This window comes from Hordeum vulgare, chromosome 7H (genome assembly GCF_904849725.1).
Source record: "Hordeum vulgare subsp. vulgare chromosome 7H, MorexV3_pseudomolecules_assembly, whole genome shotgun sequence".
In the NCBI taxonomy this organism is placed as follows: domain Eukaryota; kingdom Viridiplantae; phylum Streptophyta; class Magnoliopsida; order Poales; family Poaceae; genus Hordeum; species Hordeum vulgare.
The window spans coordinates 544,282,361-544,293,825 of NC_058524.1; the positions used below are offsets into that span (position 1 = coordinate 544,282,361).

Below are 11,465 nucleotides of genomic sequence, written 5' to 3' on the forward strand. Positions count from 1 at the left end.
GATTTTTGCGGGACGAGGGTTTGTCGGATCTGCTAAAATGATGTGATTACGTATTATGAACATAGAAACGTATTCCGACGAAGGTGACGCCGTGACGGCGTGAGGACGGACGGACGGAGTGGGTGAGTGGCCCAGCCAGTTTGCCCACCAACCAGAGACGGAGACGCCACGCCTCCACACGACCACGACCGAGCCGGACCACCCCACCCCGCCCCACCCCACCACACCTCAATTCCCCTCCCTCCCGTTCCCCTCCTCTGCCGCCATGGCGGGGCTCGCCGACGAGTTCTTCCTCGGCATCGACGAGGACGGGCCGGGGTCCCTGGGGGAGCCCGGCTACCTCTCCTTCTCCGACACCTTCGAGGAGGAGCACCACTTCACCCACTCCGACATCTCCCCCGACTTCGACATCGAATCTCAAACCCTAACCCCCGACCCGGGCTCCCCCTTCTCCTTCGACTCCGACCACGACCTCGACCTCAGCCTCGGCCTTGGCCGCCTCTCCCCGTCCTTCCTTCGGATGCGCAGCCTCTCCCCGGCCCGCTCCCCGCCCTTCTGGGACTGCCTCGAGGAGGACCTCGCCAACGACCTCGAGGAGGACCTCACCAACGGCCTCGAGTGGGAGGAGATCGCCGACGACGCCGACGCCGAGGCCGGAGACGCCTCCGTCCCTGGGGGCGGCGGTGGGGGCGGGACGGCAGGAGGAGGAGGCGACGCCGATGCCGACGTGTTCGGCTTCCTCAGCGAGCGGGAGATCCTGGGCGTCATGGAGGGCATCGACAGCGGGGAGGACGAGTCCATGTTCTCCGACGAGCCGCCCTTCGATTTTGGCGACGAGGGCCGGGACCTCGACGACATATTCCGGAGCGTTGGCTGGGAGGTGCTGCCGGTGCCGCTGGACGACGATGAGTTCGAGGTGCTGCCGGGGCATATGGCGGACGTGACTGTGGGGGGGGCACCACCTGCGGCGCGGGCAGTGGTGGAGCGGCTCCAGGTGGTGGCCATCAGTGGGAAGGAGGCTGCACAGGGATGCGCCGTGTGCAAGGATGGGATCGTGCAGGGGGAGCTCGCCACACGGTTGCCGTGTGCGCACGTCTACCATGGGGCGTGCATTGGGCCGTGGCTCGCCATACGCAACTCATGCCCGGTATGCCGTTATGAGCTGCCCACTGATGACCCCGACTATGAGCAGCGGCGGGCGAGGCGGCGTTCTGCTGGTGGTTCCACAGCACAGTTGGGTACACCTATGCAGATGTGAGCAGGGGTTTCTTGGTGGCATTTCTTGGTTGCAATTCCATCCAAGTTAAGTGAGAAACCTCACTCTCTTGACGCGCTCAGTTAGGATGCTTGGAGGTTGCAGGGTCATACTTCTTTGGTTTTTAAGTGTCGATTGATGTAGCTGTTCTGAACTTCTGATTGGTAAGAACAATTGTTAGAGCTTCTGTATATATGTCGTGCTGATTCAATAACACAGAAAACCAAGTCGCTGACTCGATGCTTGTTTTATTCGTATTGTTTGTGACAAATCAATTAGCATTTTCTTCTACTGGACTACTGCTTTTTCTTACCGCATGAGTATCATAATATCAGAACATCATTATAGATGTTACTCTTCTGTACTACCAAATATCAATCTGGTATGCTTTAATAAAATCTCGGTGTACTCTTCTGTACTACTCCCTCCGTTCCTAAATATAAGTCTTTTTAGAGGTTTCACTAATAAAGTACATACGGATGTATATAGACATACTCTAGAGTGTACATTCAATCATTTTGCTTCGTATGTAGACCCCTAGTAAAATCGCTTAAAAGACTTATATTTAGAAACGGAGGGAGTAGATGTCTAGATGTAATTTCTATGTGGTGATTCTACTTACGCCAGGTTCTCTGCTGCACTATAAGAACTGTATGTTTTAATTAGCACACAGTACCACTTGCTGGAAGTTAAGTGGGAAACCTCACTCTATGACTGATCAGTTAGGAGGCTTGGAGGACACTAGTCATACTTCTTTGGTTTTGAAGTGTGGATTTTCTTAGTCACCAATATCTTTTTTAATTTGTATTGGTTGTGGCAGAATTATTTTTGTACTGGCCCACTGCTTTGCTTACTGCATGATTTACTGCCATCATAGTTTCGGAAATACATTATGTACTCCCTCCGTTCCTAAATATAAGACCTTCTAGAGATTACACTATAGACTACATACGGAGCAAAATGAGTGAATCTGTACTCTAAAATATGTCTATATACATCCGTATATAGTCCATAGTGTAATCTCTAAAAGGTCTTATATTTAGGAACGGAGGGAGTATATATTAGTATGTTATTCTCTGTAACAAGACTGAAAATTTTCAATCTAGTTTGCTTTAATTAAACCTGGGAGTTACTTTTCTGTACTATATCTTATACTCCCTCCATCCCAAAATTCTTGTCTTAGATTTGTCTAGATATGAATGTATCTAGTCACGTTTTAATATTTAGATACATTCATTTCTAGATAAACCTAAGACAAGAATTTTGTGACGGAGGGAGTATGTAGTTTCCGTATGGTGAGGCTACTCATGTGAGCTTCTCTGCTGCACTGTAAGTGTACTGTGGTCCTTTAATTTGCACACAATACCAGTTATTGGTGTTTAGTAGTGCCAAATGAGTCATTAAAGTTCTGTTACATTTGGAGTGGTTGGAAGATCATTGTGCTGAAAGTCAGCATGGCCCTTCCAAAAACGGAAGAGTTGGTTACTGATTCTTATTTACTCATTCATGTTCAGTACTCCCTCTGTAAAGTAATATAAGACGTTTTAGTTCACTATAAACGCCTCGTGCGTCTTTTATCAGAATTTGGGATGAAGCGTACCTAGTTGCTTTTGAATATATGAAAACAGAACGGTCTGGCAGTTGCTTGGAAAAATATCTTCTCACTCGCTAGTTATTCATTGAGACCAGCAAGTACTTCTATGTTCATTTATTTGCCATGCTGTTTTCTTCAGGGCTAGTGTGCGGTGTTCATGGCGTGTTCCGTCAGTGTAAGACAGAAAGGAAAGGTTACCTGACCAATCACAGCGAGACATCAGATTTTTCAATTCGTTTTGCAAGATTTTTTGATGAATGCCACTCCATGCTTTCCATGATTTAACTGCTTATCAAAATGTGATTTAACTGCTTATCAAAATGTTTCTAAGTATTACTGCACTTGCTCTTGTTCCCAATCTCTTCTTGAGCCAAAATCCGATGCTCTTTATATTGTGCTCATGATATTTTTGAAATTGCGTTCCATTCCATGGCATTGCTGGGCAAGTCGCCAGCTACAGCATCTAATACAGAGTTAGGGAACTGGCCCAAGCCAGATTTCACAAGACCCCATACTTAAGACAATGCCATGCGCGGCTTGGTTACAAGACCTCGGGCAGTGTCTAATACGGAGTACATAAATCAGACATGCTAGCTCTCAACTGAAACTTTATTCCCCTAAACACAGCACCTAGTGCAGATAAATCATAGGCTTCTGAAGTGACGGCCTGCTTCAGTGAAACTGAATCAGTTTCAAACATCACCCGGTCACATCCTAGTTGGTTTACTGTGTTGACAGCGTGCAACATCGCCAGGCTTCAGCATGGAGAGCATCAGATACATACTCCAGGTTTCCTGCCCGTGTTGCCATCGGCCTGCCCTCATGGTTTCTAATGGTGAAATCCCAGCTCCCAGAGAGAGTCTCCGCTCGGGAATCACCATCTGTTTTCCGCGGGGGGTGGTGTCCATCTCAACGCGGTATCTTTCACGTCACCTCTATTCTTCTGCATGAAATTCAGAGCCTTGGCAAAATGATGTTAATTAGGGCATCATTAATTTAACGCTGGGCGATGACCTCTTTTCTAAAAAAAGATGATGGTTAATTGAGAAAGACATTTCATCATTTGTCTATATGGCATCTCCAGCATTAGCTTTGCCCCTTCGATGCCACCATAACCAGAGGAGAATGCATGTTTTAAGTTTTTCTTCCTCATTCACAAATACTCCATCCGTCTCAAATTTTTTGTCTTTGATTTGTCTAAATATGGATGTATCTAGTCACGTTTTAGTATTTAGATACATTCATTTCTAAACAAACCTAAGATAAATTTTTTAGGACGGAAGGGTAGTATTACTACCCGTTTGTTGTTGCCCTGTTTAGACTTTAGAGTATAGATATGCTATAGAATGGAATGATTTGTCCATGTCAAGGTTTCAGTCCTTCATCCTGTGTTGTTTGCAAACTTGTTTTGTCGATGTCAAGGTTTCAGTCCTTCATCCTGTGTTTATGGTTCAGACATGCTATAGAATGCACCCGTGACCGGCTAAAACTCTTAAAGCAACTCTAACCGAGCGATCCATTTCATCCGCTCCTGTCCGTTTGGGTCGCCGCGGACTAAAAAATCGACCCAACAGGCCGACCCAAATGGACGCGCGCCCATTTTTCGTCCGCTCGGACTCATTATGGGCCCAAATTTAGGCGCCATTTGCGTCGCCGCGGACATGAGCGGGCTCCTTCCCCTGGCTCGCTAGTCAGCGTCGCAGTCTCTCCTTCTTATCCCCTTCCCTTCACCCGCCGCTCGAAAGCATACAAACCCTAGGCGAGCGATCCCATTTTCTCCCGGTGAAAGTGCATGCTATGCCCCTAATCGACTTTTGGTGTTAATGACAACACATACATAGGAAACTAATCCTATTTGTTGAGTGTATCTCAGGATGGCAAGTACTTTAGTAGATTGAGAATTATGTGCCAAAGGTTGTCTGAGAAGATTGGGATTTATATTTCGAGAAGGCTCGGGATTAAGAAAAGATGATGTAGGCTATTCTTTTGAGTTTACTGATATTGAGTATAGGGATCCCGCACTATTAAGAGGGGATCACAGGTTTTGCGATGAACTTGCTCGTACCACATCTTCACTGTCATACCCAATACCACATATTCTCTACTTTGTTCTTATCTCAAAACAGGTCTATTGCCTCGGACATTCGGCTCCCTCCGGACGTCCGAGGGACGGACGACCGGCAGGCTTCGGAAATCCGTAGCCCTTCACCAGAAGTTTGTGAGTCATATAACTCGGAAATCCGGCTCCATCCGGACATCCGAGGGCCGGACGACCCGCAGGCTTCGGAAATCCGTAGCCCTTCACCAGAAGTTTGTGAGTCATATAACTCGGAAATCCGGCTCCCTCCGGACATCCGAGGGCCGGACGTCCGACCAGCCCCGGAAATCTGGAGCCCTGCACCAGAAGGACATGAGCTCTATAACTCGGATTTCCGGCTCTCTCCGGACGACCGAGGGCCGGACGTCCGTTCCCCTTCGGAAATCCGGAACCTCCCACCAGTAGAAGTTGAGTCGAATAACTCGGATTTCCGGTCCTCTCCGGACGTCCGGTCGCTGTTCAATTCACAGTATTTTCAGTCATACCTACAGGCCTCGGACGACCGACCCCTGTCGGACGTACGACCCCTCGCGGACCCCCGGACTTCCGGCAACTGTCGGACGTCCGGACCCTGTGTGACTTAAAGTGTCCCCAACGACTGTTTTTCACTCCCCACTATATATACTCTTCTCCCACCTCGTGAAATAGTGTTCAACACAGCTAGAATACATCCAAGAACACCTTTCCTCTCACTCACTCTTGTCTACACCAAATCCTAGATCCCAAGAGCATTTGTGAGTCCCTTTGAGTGTTGTTCCAATCAAAATATAGATCGTCTCCCTCTCCTCCTTCCCACCAAAGTAATTTGTGATTTGAGCAAGTTTTGAGCAATCCCCGTGATCTTGTTACTCTTGGAGGTTGGAGACTCCTAGGCGGTAGGAGTCTTCGGAGAGGAATCAAACCATTGTGATTTCCCCCGGAAAGTTTGTGAAGGTTTGGAAGACACCTCAAGGCTTACCACTAGTGGTTGAGAAACGCCTTCGTGGAGTTATCTCAAAGGGAGAATAGGGTGAGCCTTCGTGGCGTTGGTGTGCCTTCGTGGTAACATCCGCCCCTCTAACGGTGACGTAGCTTCCCTCCAAGGAAGTGAACATCGGGATACATCCTTGTCTCTCTTGGAGTTTCGGTTATTCCTAACCCTAAGTCTCTACTTGTGTTAATCCTTATTACGTACTTGTATTTGATTATTGTTTACCGCTTGTCTTACTTCACTCTAAATAGCTTACTCCTTGTCGTAGCAATTATTAGGCCTACACTCATATTCCGCACTTTTGCCTAAAATTGCTAAGTAATTATTAAAATTTGGATTTGTACCTATTCACCCCCATCTAGGTCCATCTCGATCCTTTTCAATTGGTATCAGAGCCTCATGGTCTATTCTTGTGGCTTAACCGCCCTAGAGCGAGATGGACGGGGTTCCAGCTACGGTAGCTCCAGTGCAGAGGGACGGGACTTCCTCGGAAGTCAAGTCTTTCACCTCTGAGGACCTGGAACGGGACCTTACCAAGCAAAAAGAGGAGCATGATGCTTCTCTTGAGGCCTTGGTCCAAATGAGACTAGCATCACTAACCACGGGGACAACCACGTCCCCGAGGGCCTTAGGGCCACATGTGCACGGTACTTCATTTGGCCAACAACCTTCGGAAAGGAACCAAACCAGTGTTCCATGGCTTTATGCTAGATCTCAAATTGAGAAACATAAGTACAATCCTGGAGGAAAACCTCCCTTGCTTGATGACAATTCCGATTTTGCTTTGTGGAGAGTTGGTATGCAGGATCATCTTAGGTATGCCAATGATGAGATGTTGGACATCCTCGAGCATGGGTACAATCTTGTAGATCCAAGGTGCCTCACTCCTAGAGAAACTTATGACAAGCATCTCAATGACACTGCGATCATGTGCATAAGAAAAGGAATGAATGACAAGCAACGAAGACCTTACATTCACATCACAAGTGCCAAGGAACTGTGGGATAGCATTATAAGGACCAAGACCGGTACCTCCACTCTTCGGCTTGCTCAATATGAAATTGCCAAGGGGCAATTACAGAATTTCTGTATGGAAAAGGGTGAATCTCCCAAACAACTACTAGAACGGCTCATGACTCTCGCCGCAGACATTGAGTCATGTGACTGTGACAAGACGCAAGATGGTTTCAATCTGACCAAGAGATTTCTTGTGGACAAGTTACTTCATGCTCTTCCTCCGTATCACCATCAAATGGCATGGGACATGAGGCAGCACCATGGGTTCAAAGAAATGACTCCAGATGACATCATATCCACTTTCCAATTATTTGAAGAGTCAAAGGCAAATGCAACAAAGCACCTTGCCATGCATGGCACTTCAACATCAAAGATCAATCTTGCTTTGGAAGCCAAGCATGAATGTGACGAAGAAGAAAGTGAAGAAGAAGAGGGTGATGATGACTGCGAAGATGGTGATGATGTTGACTCTCATGAAAGCCCATCTTATGAGGACATTGCTCTCTTTGTAAAGAAGTTCAGTGCAGGAAAGTTCGAGGGAAGATTCCCAAAGAAGAAGGTAAGGAAATGCTATAACTGTGAGGAAACCAACCACTTCTCAAATGACTGCCCTTATGAGAAGAGAGAAGACAAACCAAGGTTTCCAAAGACCTTTGTAAAGAAGAAGTTGCCAAACCCTATGAACTCCAAGTTCAAGAGGACAGATGGAAGAGCAATGGTTGCACAAGAAGAATCAGATCCAGAAGATGTTGGTGGAGTTGCCGGAGTAGCTCAGGATACACAAAACACCTTGAGGCTAGTCAACAAAAGTGGTGATGTTGTTCACTACAACTATATGAAGGACTACAAGGGCAACACTCACAAGTGTTTGATGGCAAAGACTACCATGGGAGATGAGGAAGACCAAAGCTCCCATGATAAGGTTAAGGTAACTCCACGGTTAAACTCTTTCAGTCTAGCTTCTACTCCATCTGATGAGTATCTTGATGCGGAAGATCACTATGAGGATAATGACTTAGATCATCCCATGTTTGCTAAAATAAACAAATTTATGTGCTCTCTTAAAGGAAAGAAGCTCACTATGTTTCGCATACTTATGGAAATGGTGAGTAAGCACACCAATACCATCAAGGAACTCGAAACCCTCGTCACTGAGGAGAAGGAAAGAAATGAAATCCTTGAGCAGAAAGTCCTGTATGAGGAAGCACAAAATGATGCACTATGCTCAAAAGTAGGTGAAAACCTTGATAAACATGCTAATGATCTTGCCTCCTTGAAAAAGGCTGAATCTGTGTGCAAAGAATTACTAAATGATAAAAACCGACTTGTGAACTCTCATGCTTCCCTTTCTAAGGACTGTGAGCGTCTATCCTTGTCTCTCAAAGACAAGGAAGAGAAACTCACTGTTCTTACAAAGAGCTTTGAGGCACTTAAGGTTACTTATCTTGACACTCTAGCTAAGGCCTACTCCTCACCTATCATTAATGTTGATACCTGCACTACTAACTCTAGTAGTGAACTGACATCTATCCTTGAGGAAAACTGTTCGTTAAAGGCACAGTTAGACAGAGGTCTCATGACATGTGCACAAGGACAAAAGACTCTCAATGAGATCTTAAGTCGACACAATGGAGGCTTCGCCAAGGAAGGGCTTGGGTTCAACCCAAGCACTGCCAAGAAAAGTGCATCTCCCCTCAAGTGTACCACTCCGCTTAAAGAAATATTTGTACGAGAGGGACACAAGGAGAAAGGTAAGGTTGTGAGTGGATCGGCCACTAGGGGTTCGCCTACTCACAACAAGACAATCGAATTCATGCCTCCATCCTATGTACTACGCAAATCAAAGGAAGGAGAGGTCTATGCTAAATTCGTTGGTCCCCGTAATGCATTCCGATTCTATGCTATTTGGGTCCCTAAGACTCTTGTAACTAATATGAAAGGCCCCATGACAAAATGGGTACCTCAAACCAAGTCTTAATTCGTTACAGGTTGTTTTCTCCGGAGGAGCCAGATGGTGATCGACAGTGGATGCACCAATCATATGACCGGAGATAGTAACTTGCTCTATGACTTCATGCAAGCCATTCGACCATACATGAGCACTGTATTTGGTGGAGGGTCGAAAGGGCAGGTAATTGGGTTGGGCAAGGTGGCAATCACTAATGACATGTCTATTTGCAAATGTCATGCTTGTCCAATCTCTTCAATATCATTTACTTTCAGTTCGCCAATTGGCTTCCGTCGGTTATGACACATTATTTGGACTAACGGATGTGAAAGTCTTTAAGAGAGACACTCTCGAAGTGGCCTTTGTTGGAGAGTTGGATGGCAACCTTTACACGGTTGATTTCTCGAAAGAGAGCACCTTCCATACAACTTGTCTAATGGCCAAGGCCGACATGGGATGGCTGTGGCATCGCCGGCTCGCCCATGTTGGCATGAAAAATCTTCAAAATCTCTTAAACGGCAATCACATCCTTGGACTAACAAATGTATCTTTTAAGAAAGATCGTGTGTGCAGTGCATGCATAGCTGGGAAACAACATCAATCAAAACATCCACCCAAGAACATTGTATCCACTTCGAGGCCGTTAGAGCTCCTTCATGTGGATCTGTTTGGGCCTCCTTCATGGGCAAGTCTTGGAGGGAAAAAGTATGGCCTAGTCATTGTTGATGATTACTCAAGATATAGATGGGTGTTCTTTCTCAAGTCCAAGGATGAGACGAAGATCACCTTCATTGATTTTGCCAAACAAGCCAAGCGGAAGTTTGACAAGGACATCAAGGCAGTAAGAAGTGATAATGGCTCTCAGTTCAAGAACTACACCCTAGAAGAATTTCTTAGTGATGAGGGAATTGAACATCAGTACTCCGCACCTTACACCCCTCAACAAAATGGTGTGGCAGAGAGGAAGAACCGGATACTTGTGGAAATGGCAAGGTCCATGTTAGACGAATACAAGTCACCACATAGTTTTTGGGCTGAGGCCGTCAACACAACATGTCATGCATCAAACCGGCTCTTCCTTCGATCAATATTGGAGAAGACTCCATATGAGCTCCTAACTGGGAACAAGCCCAATGTTAAGTACTTTCATGTGTTTGGATGCAAGTGTTTCATCCTCAACAAACGGGAACGGTTAGGAAAATTTCAATCCAAAACAACTCAAGGGATTTTTGTTGGCTATGGGTCAAACTCTCACGCCTATAGAGTCTACAACAAATCCACTGGATGTGTTATAGAAACCTGTGACGTGACGTTTGATGAATTTAACCGCTCCCATGGGGAGCAAGTTGATCTAAATGATGCAGGTGAAGAAGACTCCCCACAAGATATCTTAAACATGGGTGTAGGTGCACTTCTTCCCATGGAACAAAGACCTCATGATGATGATGAAGATGATGAGAGTATTTCTCATCCTCAAGACAGTTCAGTGCCCGTACCTCCACAAGATACTAGCACACACATCATGCCAGTTGTTGAGGATCAAGTGGGAGAACATGTCTCCCACCCTAATCACACTCAAGAACAAGTTGACCTTCAAGAGGTAGACCAAAGTATGGGTATGTTTGATGATGAACCTCAACAAGTGCAACGCGAAGAGGAATATCTTCCTCCGCACATAAATGATCCATATGTTGAGGACGTTGATGATGGAAACGAAGTCGAACCTCGTGAAACCTTGACCTCCATCATGCCACGTGTGGCCGGTCGTGTTGATATTGATCAAATCCTCACCGGCGTGTCAGAAGGTAGAGTGACTCATAAACAATTAACAAACTTTTGTGCTCACTTTTCGTTTGTCTCTAGTACTGTGCCACACAGGGTTCAGGATGCATTGTGCGACAATGACTGGCTCCTTGCTATGCAAGAGGAGCTAAACAGTTTTACACGCAACGAAGTATGGTCATTGGTAGAACGACCAACTGAGGAACATAATGCCATTGGAACTAAATGGATTTTCAAGAACAAGGAAGATGAGAATGGGACTGTCCTATGCAACAAGGCAAGGTTAGTAGCACAGGGGTACTCCCAAGTTGAAGGTTTGGACTTTGGTGAAACTTTCGCCCCTGTTGCTTGTCTTGAGTCCATTCGCATTTTATTGGCCTATGCTGCTTTCAATGGTTTTACTTTGCATCAAATGGATGTGAAAAGTGCTTTTCTTAACGGTCCTCTACAAGAAGAGGTATATGTATCACAACCACCTGGGTTTGTTGACCCTCACCACAAAGACCATGTATATAAACTTCACAAGGCTCTGTATGGCCTCAAACAAGCACCCCGTGCTTGGTACGATCATCTTAAGAAGTTCCTACTCGATGATGGCTTTGTGGTGGGGGTGATCGATCCCACTCTTTTTACTAAGAGGGAAAATGGTGATTTGATCTTATGCCAAATCTATGTAGATGACATCATTTTTGGTTCTCCTAACATCCATTTATGCAAGAAGTTTGCGGCCTCCATGACCAAGACCTTTGAGATGTCACTCAACACGGACTTGAAGTTCTTTCTTGGTTTTCAAATACAACA

At 46.0% G+C, this 11,465-nt stretch overlaps 1 protein-coding gene across 1 annotated transcript; it reads left to right on the plus strand.

The window, feature by feature from the left end:
- The first annotated feature begins 214 nt into the window (after positions 1-214).
- On the plus strand, positions 215-1,546 carry LOC123407286. The gene has a single exon (XM_045100392.1). The coding sequence runs from the start codon at positions 266-268 to the stop codon at positions 1,256-1,258; it is 993 nt and encodes a 330-aa protein (XP_044956327.1). The 5' UTR covers positions 215-265; the 3' UTR covers positions 1,259-1,546.
- Positions 1,547-11,465: the final 9,919 nt, after the last annotated feature.

What these genes read in the sequence shown, in the direction of transcription:
- LOC123407286 (XM_045100392.1), top strand. Translation starts at nt 266, where the DNA reads ATGGCGGGGCTCGCCGACGAGTTCTTCCTCGGCATCGACGAGGACGGG.